Here is a 22,710-nt window from a genome sequence, read left to right on the forward strand (position 1 = left end):
TCACATTACCACACATATCATATGATATTTAAGCAGAGCTGAAACAGTATTATTTAGATATATTTCAGATTTCATTTAAACAATCTACTGGTTTTCAATCTCACATAAATATAAAATGTGATATTGACCTCAAAATTGTATTGATTACATCCTCCTTACTCTAGCCAAGTCTGACTTGTTGTTTCTCCCCCAAAATGTATCTAAATATCCATTGAATTGTTTTAAAATCACTGAAAATTATCTCCCTACTTCCTGAAATGAACACAGTAGAAGCATAGCAGGAGGAGAGAAAGAAAAGGTTAAGATTTCAATATCTCTTTGTTTGCTTTATTATATTAGAATGAATGCCATTATTATGCTGAAAACGGTGAAACCTTTTTCAAAGAACTTGTCATCACTGAATCAGTTGGGTCTCAGGCTGTCTGAAAAATAAACCCTCTGCCTCTCCATCAATCCCACTTATAACATGTTTTTCAGTAGACTGGAAAAGATTTTGAATAATGTGCATTTTCACATGTTTTATTTCAGATTAATATTCACAGTTGTCATTCTCCTGACAAGAGCAATAGCTCCTTCTGGTGTTTATACTTGCCACTTAGAAAAGAAAAAAAAACCAACAAAACAAACATTGCCTTTCTTTAGTCTCCAGAGTACTTTTATTACATTGGAGAAATGCAAGCGGCAGGAAATATTATTTCCCCTTCTCCTGTGGAAGAGCTTGATTTGTCATTTCAGAAAAACAAAAAACAAATTCCAGTCAAAATTTCTATATTAAATACCCTTCTTGATTTAGACAGTTAAGTTTAAGATAGATATGTTTTAAGTAGTTATTAACAAACTTTAAAGTACATGAAAAACATTTGCTGTAACATAATGAGTTTTTCAGATAGTAAGTAATGTTTAGGTAGAAAACAAACTGTTATCATTTCTCTCAAATAATATTCAGAACTGGAGGCCCAAAACATGCACACGATTAATGTGATCAAAGTACACAACATGTTTTATTTATGTTATATGATATTGCTCGTTGAGCACCTTATGCATTTGTTTATCCTCATGAACAGTAAGATACACTTGGTGAAATGAAAATGTTATAGGAGGCTGGGATGAAAGAGATAGGGGAACAGCCTTACTCTGTCAGTTTATAGGCACAAGCAATGCTCATAAGTAAGCCCCAGGCATTTAAGATACCTTTAACTCACATTCATTCCTAAGAATTTGTGTTCAAAACATAGTTAACTGTGGTTTGCAAAGGCCTTTGGCATTTGACTCCCTTGGATATCTTAAAATGTACCTTGAGCTTTAAGGTTCTTTTGGGTTTTCCCTCTTGGCATTTTTATGCATTGCTGGGAAATTTGTGGTTGAGATCTTCTTTGGACTCACGCTTTGGGTCTTTGAGCCAGTTTCACCAAAACTATTTCGTTTGCTTTCTCTTTCAATTTACAGTCTACCTCCTAGAGGTGAAAAGAAGCAATTTTCTTCCTTACCCACTCAGAGCTTATCAGTGCCCTTGAACCTGCTGTTTCTTAACAATTGTTCATATGCCACTGATTTGGACCACAATTAGATGAGAGTGTGTTTGGCCAACCGTGTATCATGAACACATAAAAGCTGTATGAAATGTATAGATTCATTTATGACATTTACAGATTCACAGAATAAAGAAGATTGGAAGAGCACATCATCTACTCCATTTGAAGCAAGCCCAGTTGGACGAGAGGGCTCAGAGACCTGCTCGGCTGAGTTCTGAATGCCTTCCTGCATGGAGATTCTACAAATTCTTTCACAAACTTCAATGTTTTACTATCCTCATAGTAAAAAGCTTGAAATGGACCTACCTGAAGTCAGAGCCTACCCTCTTCCCATTTTCAGGAATTCCAGGATCAGGACATGTATCAGATGCAATTGCATCCCCACCCTGGGTCACTGTAAAGTAAAGAAAAAACACATTAGACATGCAGCTCTAGAGATGATTCTTTACATTTCCCATACATAAACTTCCATTGCCTGAATGCAACTGTATTTTGACTTTTTTTTCTTGAACCAGTGAAAATTGTTACCAAAAAGAATCCTCACATAATTGATTTATTTATGTATTATTTATTTTCATTTGTTATGGCAAAAAAAAAAAAAAAAGATTTCTTCTGTGGGAAATGATTGATTTCCAACAGTCATTCTTTTTATGAATACACTAGAATTCAAATTTTTCCTCAGACAGGAAAAAGAAAAATTTCATGAAACCACCCTCTGAAATCTTCACAACATATCACTGTAAGGTTAAGAAATATAAGAGAAAATAAAATCTTCATAATAAAATCTGTCTATAATAAGATTTAAAATAAACAAAAGGCAAGAACCCAACTGTGATACTGTAGAACTGTATAGCAGGAATATTTTTATGAATCCCAAAATCATTTAGATTGGAAAAGACATCTGAGATCATTGAGCCCAACTTTTGACCAATCACTACCTCAGCTGAAGATAAAGTTAATCTCAAAAAATATACAAGATATGACATTGAACAATGCATTTTTATCCAGCTGAATATGTGATCATGCAAATGAGGCTCAAATCTCCATTTTTTGTTTTCAGCTAAGAAGATAAAGACAAGGTATCTTATACTGTTCCACTCTTTTTACCCTCCATTTTTTCTTCATCCAGACTCTCAGATAATTAAATCATACTATGTATACAGATATCCAGACTTATGGTACTCTCAAAATTCAAAACAATTTGAACATTGTGTCCCCCTTTTTTCTACTACACTCCTGAAATGTTAATTAAGGAAAATGTGAAGTTAGAAGTTATTTATCATAAATAAATGATACAAAGAAGAAGACCAAATATTCAGAAAACCTGAACACACATGTGCTTTTTATCCTGCTCATATAGACGTATGGTGTTTCCAGTTGAAAAAGGGAAGAACTGACATAAAGTCTGTGGTGGGTTTGCATTGCCAGACTTTGGTAGTGGGGACGAGGGGAGGAAGGGGGGAAAACTACAGGGGTGGCTTCTATGAGAAGCTGCCAGAAGATTCCTCCATGTCCAGCAGAGCCAATCTCTGGCAGCTCCAAACCAAAGTTGACCGGCTGATTGTCAAGGCTGGGCCAATTAGAAATGATGATAACATCTATGGGAGAATTGACTAAAAAAAAAAGTGATTGTGCAGGTGTAATTGCAGCCAGAGAAAAGCAGGGTTAGAACGTGTGAAAGGAGCAGCTCTGCAGACACCAGGACCAGTGCAGAAGGATGGGGAAGAGGTGCTCCAGGCACTGGAGCCAAAATTCCCCTGCAGCCCATGGTGAGGCAGCTGTGCTCCTGCTGCCCATGGAGAACCACAGGGATGCAGATGAAGGATCCTGCAAACCTGTGGAGAAAGGAGCCCATGCTGGAGCACGTTTGCTGGTGGGACTGGTGTCCCTGTAAAGGACCTACACTGGAGCAGCCTGTCTTTGTAGGACTGCCCCCCATACTGCAGCAGTCTGGGGAGGATGGATTCACATTGGAGAAGTTAACGGAGAATTATCTCCCATGAGAAGAATAACATGCTGGAGCTGCTTCCTCTCTGAGCAGCAACAACAACGTGTGATGAACTAAGTGAACATAATCCCATTCCCATCACCCTGTACATCTGGGGGAGAAGGTAGAGCTGGGAAGGAGGGAAGGGTGGGAGAAGGTCTTTATAAGGTCTTTCTTTACTTCACATTACCCTCCTCTGATTTTGTTAGTATAAATGCAATATCCCTAATTCCAGTCTGTTTTGCCCATGATAGTATTTGGTGAGTGATCTTTCCCAGTTCTTATCTCAACTCATGAACTCTTGGTTGTGTTTTCTCTCCCCCATCCAGTTGTGGAGGGGGGTGATGGAGAGGCTTTGGTGGGTGCCTGGGACCCAGCTGGAGCCAACCCTCAACAATTATATGCCTCCAGTATTTCTGTTTCCTCCACAAAAAACAGAACTAGTAGAAATTTGTGGATCATATTTTCCATCTTAAAAGATTTTTGGGAAATTTCTAAGAAAAGGACAGAGCATTCTTCCAGAATTTAAAACAAAACAAAACAAAGTTAATTGGAATATTTTAGCTGCATAAAATAAATTACATAAATCTGAGTGGATTACAGATGACAGCATTACAGCTGAAAGGTGATGAGAGCTTAGATGTAAAAAGCAGCTGGTTTTCCCACACAGTGATATGCTTTCAAATTTAATATAGCAACAAAAGGAGTGGTGACAAATAGGATACATACAATCAGATTTTAAGACCTATAAATCTTCATGTCTGATTTGGCAGCTTCAGGGACAATTCATTTATATAGAAATTCAAAGATTTACAAGAGAAGATCTAATGAGCTAAAAAACTGTATTACAGCACTATAAAAATACAACTGAGACAATATATTATTATGGACCATAGTTCTTGACCTGAGCACAGGTCAGGTCTTCTGTAGAGAAGTAGAGAAGTTGCAATGATTACAGTATATTTCAAAATATGCTTTTTTTAAAATCTAGAATGTTTTAAGAATACAGGAATTATCTCTTTATCCATATTTTTTAACACTACTCATTGCCCTGCATACTTGTTCTGTACACTACATCAAGAAAGATTATGATAATATAAAAAATTTCTTTGAAGACACAACTGAAAATATAAGGTCATAATTAAAAAACTATTTCCTTCTAAATACAAAAGCCAAACATGAATAAAAATTCAGTTCATCTGGACTTTTGTCCATGTATAGCACGTGGAATTCACCAACTCTACAACTCAATCCTGCTAATTTCACTAATATTACTTAGATTTATAAAGCTTTTTGGGTGTGAATAAAGGCTTTCAGAGAAATCATATACTAGTGAGTATTCATATATTTTATTCTGAAAGTTTAATCTTGTAGTAGCTTGAAAAGTGTCAGCACTGAAATGCAGTTATAGTGAAAAACCTGGTCTTGCTACAAAAGCAGCCTGCTTCTACACTGATGTTTCTTAAAATAAATTCTCTCCCCACTAATATTTCTTCCACTGTTTCAAAAAAAAAAAAAAAGAAAAAGTCAAATATTTACTACTTTTAGCAGAGAACTGTAGCTATGTTAGTGGATATCAGATTCAGTTCTGATTACGAATCACCAAAACACAAACGTAAGCAAAACAACTGGTATGGTTATTCAACTTACTAACTTTACTAAACATGAACCTTGTGGTAACAACTGTTATACAGGGTGGAGAATGCTACCTTTGCTACTGTGTTTTAAGGACATCACATACCACATTGGAGTGAAGCCATCTCCTTGTACAGATCTATGTATATACAAAATGTTTAAGTACTTTGGGTCATCAGTAAATGCCGAATGAAACCTTAGTCATAGCACAGAATGAAATGATCTTCCCAAATGGATGACAACCTTTGCAAAATTTTCTTCTCAGCCACTACTTTACTCTCACAAGGTGTCAACACACTCTCACGCCAATATCAGGGCATGGTGGTTTAGCCTCTTGCTTATCCAGAGAAACACTGTCTCTCTGATTAGGACAGGCATCCTGTGTCTGGAACTCAACACTTCTTCCTGGATGTCTACAGGCCTTGTTAGACATGGCACAGATTTTAGCTCCTATTTTCCCCAGTGAACTGTCAAGTGTACTTTTAACAGATGGTGTTTGCATGACATGCTGTCATGACAAAATAAATCCAATTCCCTGTAAAACAAATCTGCCTGATTTTATCTTTCCAGATGGAGAGAAAAAAAAAAAAAAATCTCTCAAATCAGTAAACCAATTTATTGTCTCTACTGGTTCAGAGCCACCAGGGACTTCAGCTCACTTAATTATATTCTTTTACATATTAGCATGCTTAATACCTTTACCAGACAGTATTTTGGAATGTAACTAAAAACTAGGTATTAAGATATATTTTAGCTCTAACAATTATCATTTAGACTGAAAAGAGATGAAAAGGTGCTCAAACAAATTCCTGTCAGAAACCTTTATCTTCCTCTGTTACAATCTTGCCAGGTTTCCACTTCATCCACCACTATAAAGTATTGTCCACTGCTACTGAGATACATGTGAGGAGCAAGTATCATTGATTTGAGTATCTCACTTTCAAAATATATTTAAATCTTGCAGCGTCTACAAGCATTTTCTGGATACATCATTTTTATGCATGCAGTCATATTCCCAATATTTCACTGGTTTAATTTGAAGAAAAAAACTTTTGTGTGCTCTTGAAATGTCCATGTCTAGTTTTTACTCTTTCTGCACTGCATAAAGTTTCATTTACCTAGGGTGTTAAAAGGTGCTTCATGCTTTTTGCATCTTTCTGGTTTTTTTCCCATCTTTTTCACATAAAACTTGAATTATTTCTCTTATATTCAAAACTCAATCACAGACTGAATGTATTTTTACTATCATTTCAATTTACATTTTAGAATTTAAAAATTTCAAAACAACAGTGTCAATGAAAATGGAGAGTAATATTCTATTTAAAGCTAGCAAAACTTTTAAATAAAGTAAATGTAAAAGTAAAAGTAAAGTTAATGACAATGTTCCTCTGAAATGCAAATATATAAACTAAACATGCATAACCTTGTAATTATGTCAAATAAATTTAGGACCAGTCCCTCCCAATATATTCTTAGTACATTCTCAGTATACCCTCTCTGTTAAAAAATATAATTAAAGAGGATATAATCCTGGCTAATATCAAAGTAAGACATTACTTTACATAGACAGTCCCTCATACTGCATCCCAGTGCTTCAAGGAACCATCAGCTAGAGGAAACGGTGAGTATTCCATGAGAGAAACATTAAAAAAATATTTGAAGTCACAGGGCAGGGAGAAAAGTCACAAAATATTCTAGTCAGGTTTGGGGTTTTTTGCTTCTTTTCCTAAGCAGGTTTGAGAACATCAAAGATGCTTCAACCACCACACAGGTCTGCAGTACAGAGACAGAGCACTCAGTGGATATGACTTAACTCTGGAACTTCTCAACATGTCATGCTATTATACTGCAAAAATTACACATTCTCAAGTCTTTTTGCAGAAATAATTGAAGAGTGGCTGTGAGTTCATTAATGTGATTGACAGATTTACATTCTGTATACAACCTCTAGGGTTAAGACTAGTGATTCAAATTTCTATTTGATAAATATAAAATCTATTCTTTATTCACTGACTGAGAATGAATCAAGAAGATTTCTTGTATTTTCTCAGTTGGGATCATAAAGACTACAGTGTCCACAGCTTTGGAGGTCATCTTTATTGTTTTACTTGATATATGCCACAGGAAATTCAGAAATCCTTGAAGATGTTTCAAGCGCTCTGATTCTAAGGCAATAGTAAGAAGAAAGACTGGCAATAACTATAAACATAAATCAGATTTTAAAATATTATTATCATAATAATAAACAATTACCACATACATTAACATCCTAATTTAGTTCAGCATATGGGAAGTGCCTAATCAAGGAGCAGTCTTAGGCAGGAGGAAGGGCTGGTTAAACAGATGTTTCATGCAGCAATACAAGCAATTTGAAATCTCCCTTGCTATAATATCAGTCCTACTCCAGATAAGCTCCATCTTCTGCTTTAGATGCATTTGGAATCTGAAAATGCAGTAAGAAACTACTCAGACCTATATAAATTATGTGATGCTTTGAAGGCCTTGACTTCAAAACAAAGTATCTGTGGGAGCTTGTCCTGGAGCAGACTGGCTGGACACTGGCCTCACAGCCACACTATGGACAACCAACATCAAGCCTCAAGAAATAAGAAGCCACAACTGATGACATCCAGGCAGCTTATGGTGAGCAGCAAAAGACACTGGGACAAACTGGGAGTGGCCATGCAGATCAACAGCCTGTGATTGGCCAGAATGTTTCTAGAACGTTCTATGAGAGACCATGTGTATGCATGTCAGTCCTACTTCAGGGTCCTTCGAAGTAGCATCTTTATGTTTTGTTTTGCACTCTTGTTTGTGCCTTTTTATTTGTTTAATAAATATGTTCCGTTTTGGCACTTTATTTGTACCCATCCCTTCCTTGCTGCTGTTCCATGCGAGCACACCATCCTGGAGCTTCCCCGTGCGCCCTGCAGATCCCTCGGCCTGCTGTTGCAGGCCCATCTCCGGCTGCTCTGCTGCTAGCCAGGTCAGAGACATCACCGGAGGTCAGATGCGTGCCACAACAAGTAGTATTATGTACAAATGTGTTACACTGCATATCTTTCTTCAGTGGCCATTATGCTATTAGAAAAAAATATTGGGTGTTCATGCTTCAGGTTCCAACACCTACAATTTAAAATGTAACAAGTTATGGCAGTGTATCTAGACATTTACTCATTCTCCCAGTGTTAACACCAGCCTAAGAATAAAAATGGATAACCCAGGAGCCCTTATTCCCTCCATAATTTGTCCTGAATACTTTTCAAATGTAAGCAAAAATGGCAAGAATGACCTTCAAGAAGCCTTGAGAAATACTCCCTGGAGGCTAGACGAAAGACCCTAAAATTCCCTGTAGAAAGATACTGTAAAAAAGGGCAGCTTTTCTAGAGCTGAGTGACAAGCTGTGGCACAGAAGAGGGTCACAAAGATAATCAGCAGACTGGAACATTCCTCCTACAATGACAGGCTGAGAGAGGAAAGGCCTGGGGAAGGCAGGTGCCTTGGAGACCTCATTGTGGCATTCCAGTACCTAAAGAAGGCTTATAAAAAAAGAGGAAAGACAACACTTTACCCAGCTAGATAGAGGTAAGACAAGGAGAAACGCTTTTATACTAAAAGAGAAGAGATTTAGATTAGATGTCAGGAAGGAAATATACTTAGAGGGTGTTGAGGCACTGGAAAAGGTTGCCCAGAGAAGCTATGGGTGCCACATATGCTATGGGTGCCACTGTTCCTGGACAGGCTTTATGGCATTTTGAGAAAACTGATCTTGTGGGAGAGGGTTGGAAATCAATGATGTTTAAAATGCCTTCCAAACAAAGTCATTCTAGGATTCTATAAAGTTTGTAAATTGAACAATATTGCAGCTTTGTCTCTCTATTATAGTGAAAATAAAAGCTTACATATGTAAATATTAACCTCTTTCCAGTCAAGAAGTCAAACAGAAATGCAATGACACTGTTTCAATTAAAAAAGGTATTACATGCACTGATTAATGTAATAGAGTCAATTTGGTTATCCATTAAGCTCCTTATATTTACATTTATTTACATTTTATTTTTTAAAGGTTTCCATTTTAAAGTATCTAACAGTTCTAGATATCTAACAGAAATATCAAACAAAATTTTGGTCATTAAATAATATGGTTTAAAAATGAAAACAAAACATTTAAATTATTCTTTATCAAGTGTACTAGAAATTATTTGTTTTATGTAGCACAGAATACTGTCATCACTGAAAAAGAAAAAAGGATGCATATATTTGATGTCTTTACAATATTTGGAGAAAAGGTATATTTTGTCATTGTATAAAAGAACTGAATACACTGCAGTTATTTGAATTCAGAAAGTTAGAAGTAATGGAATAAAAGAGAGATTATAGAGGACAGCTTCAATCCACAAATATATTCACAGGGAGAATTAGCTGAATGAAATTTTCCACCAGAAATTTCACTGCATTTTCTCTAAAATGTCAGTTACCCCCACCTTGAAGATAATTTCAAGCTTACAAATTGTTTTATTTAACTCAGATCAAAATTAAATAATTGATTTGTGAATAATTTTAATGATCAGAATACATATCCTGCAGGAGACCTTTTTTTATTTGCAAGGACATTTATTAGGAGATTTCTTAGGTGCTGCACTTAGCAGCACATAAGCTCTTCTCTGTTTTCATATAGTGTTTTACAGCAAAGAACAGCAAGGTAGAGTCATGATTAAGTTGTTTATAAACAGTATCTATTCATACACTAAGTCATCTGCAGTAGATTTTATTTTTAAAAATTTGACACAGTCAGAAAAGAGCAAGTCAATTTGATTTACTTAAAAATACACATAAAGTCACACTTGCTTATTTTAATAATTTTGATCTACATAAATTTGAATACACTAAAAATTTAGAATTAATTTATTAATTAAAGGATGCAGAATGGTCTTTAGTTCTTTTTTTCCCCCTGATATGGTAGAATTAATTCTGCATTCTTCATTGGTAGAATTAATGTCCTTCTACCAATGTAGAATGACATTAATAAAAAGTATTAAGTTGGAACCCTAAAAATGAGATACAAAGGCATTGTTTATATAGGTGTACAAAAGTATTCAGATATTGCCTTATAAATAAGATCACAGACGTGATAGAAAATATAGATTTGAGTAGAAAATACAGCTGAAATTAAAATACCAAGACAAAAAAGAATATGTATTTCAACAGTACAAAAGTATTATATATTTCCATACAATTTAATCCTGGCTTTTAAAAGGTTATAAAATTACTTTTAGTATAATGAGTCCATCATAATCTTTGAGCAAGTCCTTCAGCAGAAATAGCAAAACTGATCTGTTGCAAACAACAGATATAAACTTACATGACACTTCTAATGTAGTAGAGATGAATAACTGAAAGCCAGAGAAATGGAAAAGAAAAAAAGAGACAAACAAGGGCAGGTAAGGAAAGTTTTGAACCATGTAACTCTTACAAGAAGCTACTTCAAACTCTTTTTTCCCTAATTTACCAATGAATTGACTAAAGTATTGGAATACAATTGAATAAGAAAATGTGGTCATGTTGACAACAGATGGCTTGGGCTCAAAAGGCCATTCAGGGCAGCCACACAAGGAGAAGCCATTATCCAAAACCTGCCTAGAGGACACTCTTACAGATGGCATTGTGTTTCTTCAAAATGATTAACAAATCTTACACAGTATTGTTCTAGTAGTTCAGTAAGCCACAGCCAACTGCTAGATTTCATTTAAAACTTAAATTGTCTAGTGCTTCTCACTAAACAAGTATTTTAACCACCCTACTTGCTTCAAACATCAGATTAAAAACTACAAATTTCTGAAACAGAAGCAATTAAAAAACCCTATAACTGTCACATGCTAAAGTTAATTCTTTTAGCCTTTTTTGAATAAGCTCTAGCACCTTCAAACACTGGGAAATAAATAATCATCCTACTACACTGCAGCTGTCAACTTGGTTGAAATACAGGTTCCCTGTAATTTACCAATATATTTATGGCACTCCTTTTTCTAGCAGATGGGGATTTCTATCAACATGCCTTTACTTGCTATGACCAAAATAGCTGGTGTGTCCAACGCTCCTTGTTACTCCTTAGTATCCTGATTTTTGGCTAGGATAGAGTTAGTTTTTTCACAGAAGCTGTGAGGGGACCCTGCCAGGAGCTGTGTGGGTATGCCTTGGTGTTAGTCTGTAGCACTTTAGCACTCTATAGGACTTCCGATCACATCCAGGGGCATTCTCACTCCCCAGAAGAACATGGGCATGAACCATGGTTAGAAAGAAAAAAGTGCGGGTGCAGAGGGTCTGTATGTCCCTTGTTCATTGTCTCAGGGTCATGTCAGGTTGGCCAGTGAGTAATTTTTGTATTTAAATCACTCTTGTTTCTATACTCTCATTATTAGTATCATTGTTCACTTTCTTATCCCATTGCGGTTTCCAGTAAATTGTTTTTATCTCAATCTGTAATCTCCACCTTTTTTGTCTCTTGCTGGAGGAGGGGCAGGAAAGCCTTGTCTGGTTTGGACCTTTGATAGCAGAGGGATCAATAAACTGGGGAGTGCCATTCCTAAACTATGACATTTGGTGACCTAAGGTCTGAAAATAAATTTCCCTAATATAAATCCAATTTTTTGTCCACTCTTAGTGAATTAATCAGCAGCTTAAAAAAAAAAAACAAACTAAAAATGAAGTCTTTTGCTCAATTTGTTTTGTTCTGATTTTGTATTTTTTGATCAATGTCTTTCCAACAGTTGAATTTAAGTTTTGTTCAAGCTTAATGAAACAACTTAAGGCTCAGCAGATGTACAGTTTTCAGGCAGTCTGGGAGCTTACTAGTCCACGTTTTCTTGAAGTCTTGAAGAGCCTGCTCACTCCTAACATTTCATTTTACATTTACCTCTGTTGACCTCCAAGGGCTGCTTCACCATGGTCTTCACCATGGGCTTCAGGGGAAGCTCAGCTCCAGTGCCTGGAGCACCTCCTCCCCCTCCTTATTCACTGACTTTGGTGTCTGCATCTTTGTTCCTTTCACATAATCTCACTCTTCTCTGAGCACAGCTATATCTGCCTAATAACTTTCTATTTTTTTCCTTCTTAAATACTTTATCCCAGAAGTGTTATGACCCTCTCTGATTGGCTCAGCTTGAGACAGCAGTGGGTCTGTCCTGGAGCCCACTGGCATTGACTCTATTGGACACGGGAGAGGCTTTTCACAGAAACCACCCCTGCGTATTTTCATATAGGTAAGAAACTACATGTTTAGAAATAGTGAGGGAAAATTTAAAATATTTATCTTTTTAGTGCAATTATAAATATAGCTTTTAGCTTGATTAAAATACTACTTAAAAGTTTAAGGTAAAAGGATCAACTTTAGTTTTAGCAGTAAGTTCTAATTTAAACAGATTTTCTATAAGAAAAATATAGTGGGAACTGGAATATATTCTATATCTTCCATTTCTATGGTGAAATTCCTACAAGTCACTCCAAAGCTACAGCTCAGAATTAGATGCATTCATCACGCACAGTTTGTGTGTGTGTGTGTGTGTGTGTGTGTGTGTGTGTGTGTGTGCGTGTGTGTGTGTTCTGGTTGCACTCTCATAATGCACAGGCAGTTATGCAGACCTCCTGAGATACTATTCTGCTCATTAAAGGCTAAGCTGCATCATGAAAATTAGAGATTCTTTTGGTAATTGCAAATGCAAAATTTTCACAGCTGTTGAACTCATCAGACTCCAGGAACAGAAACTGAACTTGCAAAAACCAGGCTGACCAGGATGAAACCCTGTATCCAATTTCCTTCAACTAGAGGGCTACACACAACACTACTATTGCCAAATAAAGTGCAAGGGAACTCCTGATGACTCTAGAAAGCTGAAATTTTCCAGCAAGTGACAATTCATTTACTAATGATTCAATACAGTTCCACCAAATGAAATATATGTTTGCATTATGCTCACTCTTAGTTAAGAAATTGTCACCATAGTAAGTATACCTTAGGACTACAAAACCACTCATTAAGACTTGCCTGAGATGCACTTATCCATGCCTGAAAATTTAAAAACCCATTTCTATACTTTCATTTTAATTTATGATTTATGGAAGCCACCAATTTAAAAATCCCACTCCTTCATCACTCCTGCTACTTAAATAATGATCTACATCATATCTTTATATTGCTCAAGGTCACGAGGGGAAGACAGAGAAGAAACTATCCCACATCATTATGTAACAGCTGTATTGTACCATCTTTGTGGCCTACTTGCAGTAAAACTATTTAGCACTTATCAAACCTATAAAGTCCTTATAACAATGAAGACACTCATGTAACAGTATTATGAGCTCCTTAATCATTAGTTTTTACACTTTTGAACTCAGTGTCATTTCATGACTTGCTGCAGGTAATGATACTTTTGCAACAACTGTAAAGACTAAATTTTGATTGCAAAGTATTTCTATCCAGTCATAAAAATAGTTTACTCTATTTATATTATATAATAATCAAGCACAAGAAAAATGAAAACCGTTGTGACAGTTAAGTCAACAGATAAAATTTCACTAATGATCAGGGGGGTAAGATTTTATCTGACAGGCAAATGATTAAAAAAAAGTTTAAAAAAATATTATCATTTATTTTTCACACTACATGACAGGAAGTGAAAACAGAACCTTGACATGAAAACAAAATTACCATTACACATTTTCCCTTAGAAGATCACAAAATAAACTATGTGTAAGGCTTAAACCTACAGCTCAGCATGAAGAGTTGTTGGTTTTTGCAATACCACTTCACTCAGAATTGTAGGAAAGTCAGTAATTTACTTTGAAATGACAGAGTTGATGAAGAGTCAGTAGTAAAGAGCAATTTTATGGGATATCCAGAAGCATTCTTTCCAAAAGAAATAAACCCAACCTGTTGTATTGTCTCAGTGGCTTATAAGTTTGGAAAACTCAATTTTTCACCAGCAACAGGTTATAAACTCACCCTACAATGTTATTTACTTGTAAATATACTACCACTATATAACGTATTTTATTGATTCACAAGGCTGTCTTTTTCTTTTCCTTTAAAAAAAGCAATCTAGCATTTTTACCAAGCACTGCCATTTCTTCAATAAAGCTGAAGGTGACTAAAATTCTTTTTTTTAATATATAAATAAGGGTTGAAACAAGTGTCTTTAAATAAAATTCTTGGTTCCTCAATTAGCTGTTTGATACACATTTGTTAATCAATGCCTTACCTATTTTTTTTTTTTTGTCTGGTAAGTGATACTATATTTTTAGTTGGCTTTCAGAGTAAAATGTTCAGTACTGTGTTGCAAATAGGAAGAGGTAACAAGACACTTAGCCATGGGCATAATGCATTGATAATCTCATTTGTCAACATAGCCTTAAGGATTTTCCATTAAAATGAAAAAGAGAAAAAGAGAGATCAGTCCACTATCCAGGGTTTGCAGGTTATATCAAATAGGCTTTGACACTGAGAAAGAAATTAAGATTAGAAAATAGTTGCTAACTATGGGATAGTCTATGGGGGTGCTGTTTTTATAGAAAAAAGATAAACTGACACAAAAAACCCCAGTTCCTTGGCCATCCTCTGACTTTTGACACAACTACAAGCAAAACATGTAGGAGACCTCTTAAGTGAAACCTATGTAGGACATGAAGTGGTTGTGAACAGAACCATTCCCAAAGTTTCCTGTTGGGCTGCTCAAACCATTTAAAGCTCAAACCATTAAAATTGTGGGGGGTCTTCCCCTTCTGCCCCTTCCCTGTTTAAAAGCTACAGTTCTGTACATGTCAAGAAGTGATGTCTCTTAACTGTCCTCTTAACAGGACTGAGAATTGCACTGTCTCTCATGGTTACAACAGATAAGCTCAGGAAAATTCTAGCACATCACCAAGGAGACAAATTATCATAAAATAAGAAATAGACCAGCTGGTGATGATTTTCTTTAGAGGTGGTAATTTAATTTCTTTGGTTTTCTGTACAATGCCCATGTCATAAAACCACTGGTACATCAGTACAGTTAGTTCTCTCCCTCTCCTTCTTGTTGAAATTAAAACATGACAAAGTTTACAAATACATTACATTTCTAACAGTTCTAATGAACAAGATTAGAAGGAAAAACTGACAGTGAGTCAGATTATGGGAAGAATAAATGAGAAGGGGTTGTTTTGTTGGGTTTTTGGGCATCTGCTGAAGAAAATGTTCTGATACCAATAGGAAAAATTTAGAGAAGTTCTCTAAATTGGCAGGTAGCAAGTTTAGTAGGTATAATCATGGTGACATGCAGGTAAATTGAAGCAAACATATTTAGTGCAAGAGTAGAACTGAATTCTAGTCTGTGTCTGAAACAGCATGATCATTAACATTTCACTCTTACTACTGATTATATTTATAGATCAAATGGAGCAAAGTCAATACAAGATCTGTGATTTGCTCTACCTGCCCCAATCAAAATAATAATCCTACTATAATCAATAAAAGGAACCAGTAAGAGACTGAATCTATAAATAAGCGTTTATCTCATACTTCAAGCAGAAAAGAGATGAGAGCGACAAAGACACAAAATTTAATAGAACAAAGCTGTTAATTTTAATGATCTGATTTCTGTGCCTAATACTTCAGCTAAATAGTTCCAGTAGTTGTCTTTTTCAATAAAAGAAACATTTTATTTGTTCATAAATTAAATACTTACATGTATATAATAAATATAGTTTCTATGGCAAATCGTGTGATCAAATGAAGTGCTGACATCCTAAGAACTGTATTTTACTGACTAGAATAAACACCAAATGTCTAGTTACAATGATTGTGAAGGATGCATCATCCTTCCTAGGAATAAAACAAGTACATTTCAACTAAACTTTGCTTTATTGCAATTAAAGTTCTCTTAAATTAAAGCTATAAGAAATCTGTCTATCAATACCCCAGAAGCTGCATAAGAATTATAGCTTTCAGGAACTCCAAACTGAGTATTTAATAATTTCCCATGGTAGGTGACTAATTCAGTAATCATTTTATCTTCTAAATACACGAAGGACAATTACAAAGCTAAATCCAAAATGGACATGGATTCTGGCCATTTACTTCTGTGATCATTTAATTCCGTTATTTTTTTCATTGCAGGGTTCAAAGTACATCTGGTCAGAAGAGAGACTGTTCCTTCTGCTGATCTGCTTACATCTGCAAAGGGAAAGTACTGATCTTCATTCCCTTTTGAGTGTCCCATTCCACAAGGGACTCCCGAATTGTGAATCCTTAGTACAATGAAGCCTTTTCTGACAACTAAGTATAAACTAAGTGAATCCTTAGTACAATGAAGCCTTTTCTGACAACATTTAGTATAAAATATCTTATTCAAGAGATAGGATTTAGTTTCCTTTATATTTTTTAAAATTATATTACTGTATGAATTTTTCATACTTCTACTCAGTGAAAATAATTTTGACATTGTGTGCAAGCACCAGGAAATAGATGCAAGACTGTATATCAAAGACCTAACAGAAAATTCAGCACCATATTTTCTATTAATATGTTTTTAACATTTTTTTCCAGACATAACATTTTAACATTTCCCACATTTAATATTTTAACAAGACTTGGTTGAAAAAAATAAGTGCAAGTGTATTACTCATTTAAAAGCTTCCAGTAGCTATCAAGATTACCTAAACAGACATTTAAATACCATGAATCTGCAGAATGGACATTATCTTACACTATTTCAAAAGACAGAATTATGCTTATCAAATCAAAGTTCAAGAAGCAGAACAGCAGTAGTACAAAATTGGACCTTTTTGGGTTTTTTTTGCTCAAAGTAATTCAGATCACACTTGAAATAGAATTAGAATGTCTTGTGCCCTGAATTGTCTGTCTATAACTGCTGTAATTATAGACAGTATTCCAGCTGAGAATACTACAATAACATAGATAGGGGAACAACTTCACAGTAGAACATTTCACCAAATAAAAATACTCCAGAATTTTTGTTAATTCTGTAAAGGGACTGTCTAAAGTTATAGAGGATCTAGGGAAAAAACCCATTAAAATAAATTATTTTCTTCAGTACACAATGACATGCAGCTATACAAATATCTCAGACTGTGGATATTTTTTAAAAATACAGCAAAAACATCAAACCCATTATTTTATCTTGGCTCTTTTCTCCTCTTCATCAACATTAGCAGGGTAGATGTGAGCTGCCACATGATCCTTCCTACTCTTGTCACTGTGACAATAATAATTAATAAAACCCCGAGGCAATTCATCACAATTTTATATGGCATCTATGTGTCAGCTATGCACTTCTCTCTTGAATATGTAACCTCAATCATTCTGGCGGGTCTGTTTGTTTAGGTAAAATGTCAAACTGATAATTTCTTTCCCTCTTTCTTACACAGAGTCAGTGACTTATTCATGTCAACCTGTTAATTCTTGAAGGAAAGGGGCAAAAAGGCTATACTGACTCCCCAAATATATTCTGCTCCTCACAGTGTAAGTAAACAAAGACAAGCTTTAAATAAACAATCATTTTGGCCAAAGTCCAAAAGAAGAAAAAAAAAACCCAAGACTTCATTTTTGAGATTTTGACCACTGGTCACACTTTGAAAATCGGTATGCCTTCCTTATAACTGTTGAAAAACTCACTACAAAAAAGCCCCAGGATTTTATTGACTAAAGCTGGTTTCCTAAATGAGTTCAAAGTTACAGCTGTTTGCATGAATGAATAAAAATATACTGTGCCCATGATTTGCTCTTTTGGGTGTTTGTTTTTTTAAATCACAGGGAAAAAACCATTGCTTTATGGATCAATTATTATAATCAGGTTTTTCATGTAGTATGATGGTATCAATAAAAGAACCAGAAATTCAGTTAACTTTAAAAAAAAAATTGAATAGTACTTTATCAGAATCTATGTTAGATTTTCCAAAGTCATCCAAATTTGGAAGATGGAACAAGCTTCCTAATGTCTTCAAATCACTTCAAGATACATTTTATCAGTATCACATTTCTAGCTGCTAAGAGGGCACTTCAGCTTTACATCTGTGTAGAGCGGAGCTCATGGTAACTAAGTGACAAAAATGATCAAATACTGTGCATGAACCTTTTGAAGCCATCTCAGCACACAAGTGTACTAAGTTTTCATGGTTTTCCTTAGCTAACTTGAAAGAGATATTCTTGTTGCCACTCCTAGAGAATCTTAAAAATTACAATTTCATTTTGAGATCAGTTTAAGCACAAATACTTGCTCCTCCTTCTGAGGCTGAAAAGTCTCATCTCATCCATGACAGCCTGCAGATATTAAATAGATATATGAATCAAATGCAGACTACTGATATAAAAAGTAAATTCTGTTGTTTTGAGAAAAGTAACAAGTAAAACCTAGTTAGGCTGTGATTGTAGCAATCTTATTTTATTACTCTGTTAGTATTTGTAGGGCAGTGGCACCCACACTAATAAACAAAAACACTTGACAATGGGCTATCTTATTTGACATCTGCCAATGGAATAATGTCAGGCAGGTGAAATAACCACTGCTCAAATTGAACTGACCCATAGAAAACAACACACTGCAACATTCCAGATCTCAATGACAATGCATTTCAGCCCCTTTAAACTGAAATGCAGTTAATTTCAGATTAGATGTAAAGGTTGTTTTACGACAGCAATGAAACACTAGCACAGGTTGCCTATAGAGGTGGCAGATGTTCCATCCCTGGAAATATTCAGTGTCAAGCCAGACAGGGCTCTGATCAACCTGTTCTACTTGAAGATGTCCCTGCTTATTGCAAGGAGGTTGGACTAGATGACCATAAATGTCCCTTCCAACCCAAACCATTCTATTATATGATTCTCTACTTATCAGCAAGATTCAAGAAGCATTGTCAAGAACTAGGGACAGATTTTTTTATTTTTTTTTTTTTTAGTGCATAGTTGTTGTTGTTATTGAGGGACTTGTTGGTTTTCTGGTTTTTACAGAAAAATCAAGGTTTGTCCTTTGTCATATACCCCATATTTGCTTTGATACCTAGAAACCCTGGTGAAGCAGGTGAACAGCTGTGGAGCAGCTACAGAAGTGAAACAGCAACACTTCACCACCATCTCCAGCCTGTGTTTAGAATATATCCAGAGGTATGCAAGGATCACTGGGAAGAAAATATCAGCTAGCATAAAAATGACAAGGTCCTGAATTTCCCCTCAAAATGCACAGGACTGCCCACAGCTCTCCATGCAATATGAAACAAGAAGTTTTATGCTGGCTGTATTTGTCCTCTTGAAGATTCCCAGCCAAAGGGGAAGCTTTCTTGCTTAGCATACAATGAACAAATGTAAAAGTCTTTGCCATGTAAAATCAATACATATGGCAGTCTGGGTAAAATGAAAAAAATGAAACACAGCATGGATTAAAAAAAAGAAAAATATAATGGTGTTATAGATTAGTAACATAATAGCTGGCTCTCAAAATTAAGACATAGATATTATGTCGATGTATAGTAATGTTATTGTAATATGTCACCCCATAGTCCTCTTTCCCCTCCCCCTTTGTAATAGCCTTAGTAGTCAAGACATTTAGAGGAGGCAACTTGCTACCAGGAGGTGCAGCATAACAACACCTGACCTCCAATCAAGATGTAAGAAAGCAGACAGACAACAACAACAGACAGCAGAAAAAGAGTTGACTGACAAAACTTTGGGAGGGGCTAAGGATATATAAAGCAGAGCATCCATTTTGTGGATGAGCATGTGGCTGGTAATCATGGAGACTTCCAGCAATGAAAATTTTTTCCTTATTCAGTTCTTTGTTTTAATTCTTGTTAAGGTTTAATAAACCTTTTAAATTTCAAAAGGAAACAGTTGTTTCTCACAATGGTATTCTGTTCTGTGTGAGTTAATATTAAGAAAACTACCCAGTCTGCGTAGTTTATTTGACTCTGGCAGTCACACTCCCACCAACAGAGACTTTGATGGCAGAAACCAAAGCTCCTTCACAGTGGGCAGCTCCAGTGATCTGATGAGTCCCCATTTCACTGCCTGCACACCTCACCCTCACAGTGAGACCAGGCTTCCTCACAGCTCCCACCCCAGGTGTCCCGCAGCGGGGTCACAGATATCTCATTCCACAAATCCATTTATTCACAGTGCACTTACACTGAAACAGCTCAAGCTGATGCCTCTGAGGAGGATTCTGACCAACACTGGGCTTTTACACCCTCACAGTCTCATCAAGCATGAGTCTTGCTTTTTCTCCTGAGTCTTTCGCTCCTGACTCCTGTTTGTGTCCATCCACCTTGTTCACATAAATGGTCTTTGCTGCCTTTGTTATCTGAAAGGTTTGGCAATTCCCACTCCTGCTGTCTCTCAGTATCTATTCACCTGGCTGGCACCACCCATCTTCATGCCCTCTGTTATCCCAAAGGTAGGCAGACACAGCTTTTTGTCTCAGGCTCCCACCCAGAGCTCAATCTGCAGCCCAGCTACCTGTACCAGGCATATTCCTCAACATTAAGAACTGCAGCCATGGCCAGGCTCCGGCAGCAGCAGCGGCTCCATGAGGGAAGGGCCAGGCTGCCCCAGCCAGGCACAGCCAGTTCCAGATGGACACGGCTGGTTCCAGCTGGGCACAGCCAGTTTCAGATGGACACAACTGGTTCCAGATGGTCACAGCTGGTTCCAGCCGGACACAGCTGGTTCCAGCTGGATCCAGCTGCTCACTGCAGGTGTGGCTGAGCCACAGCTGGGGCGGGGGCACTGCAGGGGTTCTGTGTGTAAGAATAGGCTCATGTAAAAAGGAGTGAAGGCCCAGGAATAGAGTGGTGGTTGCCCAGAACTTTGCGTCTGTTTTGTACACATGACCACTTGAACTGGCACAAACCCATGTTCTAACTCTAGGTATATAAACAAGAGACTTATTTTGGAAGTTCCATCAACCATGTACATGCAATTTAGAAGTAACTATTTCTCCTAGTCTGTAAAAAGCTTTAGGATAACAATATTCCTAACTGCACAAATCCATATCTAAAATAAGCTAGGATCAAGACAGAACCACATTTCATTGTTTGAAGAGGGAAAAAAAACCCAAATAAAACAGTAACAGACACCATCAGGATGAGGCTTTTGGCTTCTCTACAAATTTATCCATGTTCTCATTCCAAGTCTTTAGTACTTAAAGGAACAATTCCCTCCTCCTACCAGCAATTATTAATGGCTTAAGATTTTCCTTCCTCTTCAGTTTTTTATCACATAACAAATATTAGTTAGAGGGACACACCAAAGCATTCAAGGCCAGGTTGGATGGGGTATTGAGCAACCTGATCTAGCTCAAGGTTCTATGCCCATGGCAGGGGCATTGGAACCAGAGTTTTTCAGGCCCTTTCCAATCTTAATGTTATGGGATTCTATAATTCTATAATTTATTATCAAACCAAGTGTATGAAGAGATTAAAAAGTTCTTGCTCTTAGTAATTAACCATTCTTATCACAGCGGCTTAAGCTGACAGCTAGGCAAACATTGATGTATTATTTATTAAGTCACATGTAAAATTACTGTGTTTTCCAAATCTAGACATCAGAAATGAAATCTTAAAGTCTGGTTTTGGAGTATTTCAGAATATATTGAATGCAACAATACAGCTGCATACACATATTTGAATATCTTTAAAATATCTTAAATACTTTAATAATGTCTTAAAAAAAGAACACTAATTTCCATTTCATATTTTCCAAAATAAAGAACTGTTGGTATTATTTACCCAGAATCACCAAAGTGGAAACAAAAAGTGGTCCAGCTGGTTGACTGCATCTATATTGAACCCTGGCACAATACCATTTACTTCTGGAGGTATTGGTGACAGTCTTTAATGTACCACTTGTGAACTCCCACAACTGCACGGACTTAGGCTCTTCAGCCCATGAGCACTTAAATATACACATCCATAAAAGCAGGAAATAGGAATAGAAAGGGAAAAAGAAGTCTATTCATGGGGGTTTTTTGAAAACTATTTACAGCTGTTTTCTGACTCCTGTTTCCTCCCCCCAGGTAGGCAAGGAAGAAACAAATCATGGTGTACAGGACTATCATGTTCAGAGAGTAGCATTAAAGTATCATAAAAAAATCCTAACAAACAAACACCCTATGCAGAGCATGACTATGAGTTGGCTTTTTTGTCTTCAGTCCTTTCCAGCCACCAACTGTATAATTAATGTTCAAAAATTAGTTTCTAGCCCCTGCCACTAAAAAGCCTGAAGCTGTTTTCACTTTACTTGTCTGAGCCTATCGAATGCATTTGATGAACAACTTCTGAGTAGAATTTAAAAAGCAATCAAAATCTATGGATGACAATAGTGATTCAGTTCTGATCTGCTTACAGAAGTGTCTCCCACAACTTTTAAGAAAAGTTTTGCCACTTTCATTGTCTGCCATGATAACCAGCAAGCGAGTATGTTGTTTTTTAAACCAACACCACTGTTTGTTTTTTTTTCAAAAAACTACAACCAAGTCTTTTATTTCCAAATAAATGTACTTTACATATGCTATCATT

General features: G+C 36.2%; 1 protein-coding gene across 2 annotated transcripts in view; it reads right to left on the bottom strand.

The window, feature by feature from the left end:
• The window catches only part of CSMD1 (CUB and Sushi multiple domains 1), a 1,059,975-nt gene that overhangs the window by 323,114 nt on the left and 714,151 nt on the right, over positions 1-22,710 (bottom strand). For both annotated transcript variants that reach the window (XM_074538179.1, XM_074538178.1), the window contains exon 8: positions 1,839-1,926. In XM_074538179.1, coding sequence (XP_074394280.1) covers positions 1,839-1,926 — 88 coding nt within the window. The remainder of the gene's footprint in view (positions 1-1,838; positions 1,927-22,710) is intronic.

The sequence above is a fragment of the Zonotrichia albicollis genome, chromosome 3 (genome assembly GCF_047830755.1).
Source record: "Zonotrichia albicollis isolate bZonAlb1 chromosome 3, bZonAlb1.hap1, whole genome shotgun sequence".
Lineage (NCBI taxonomy): Eukaryota > Metazoa > Chordata > Aves > Passeriformes > Passerellidae > Zonotrichia > Zonotrichia albicollis.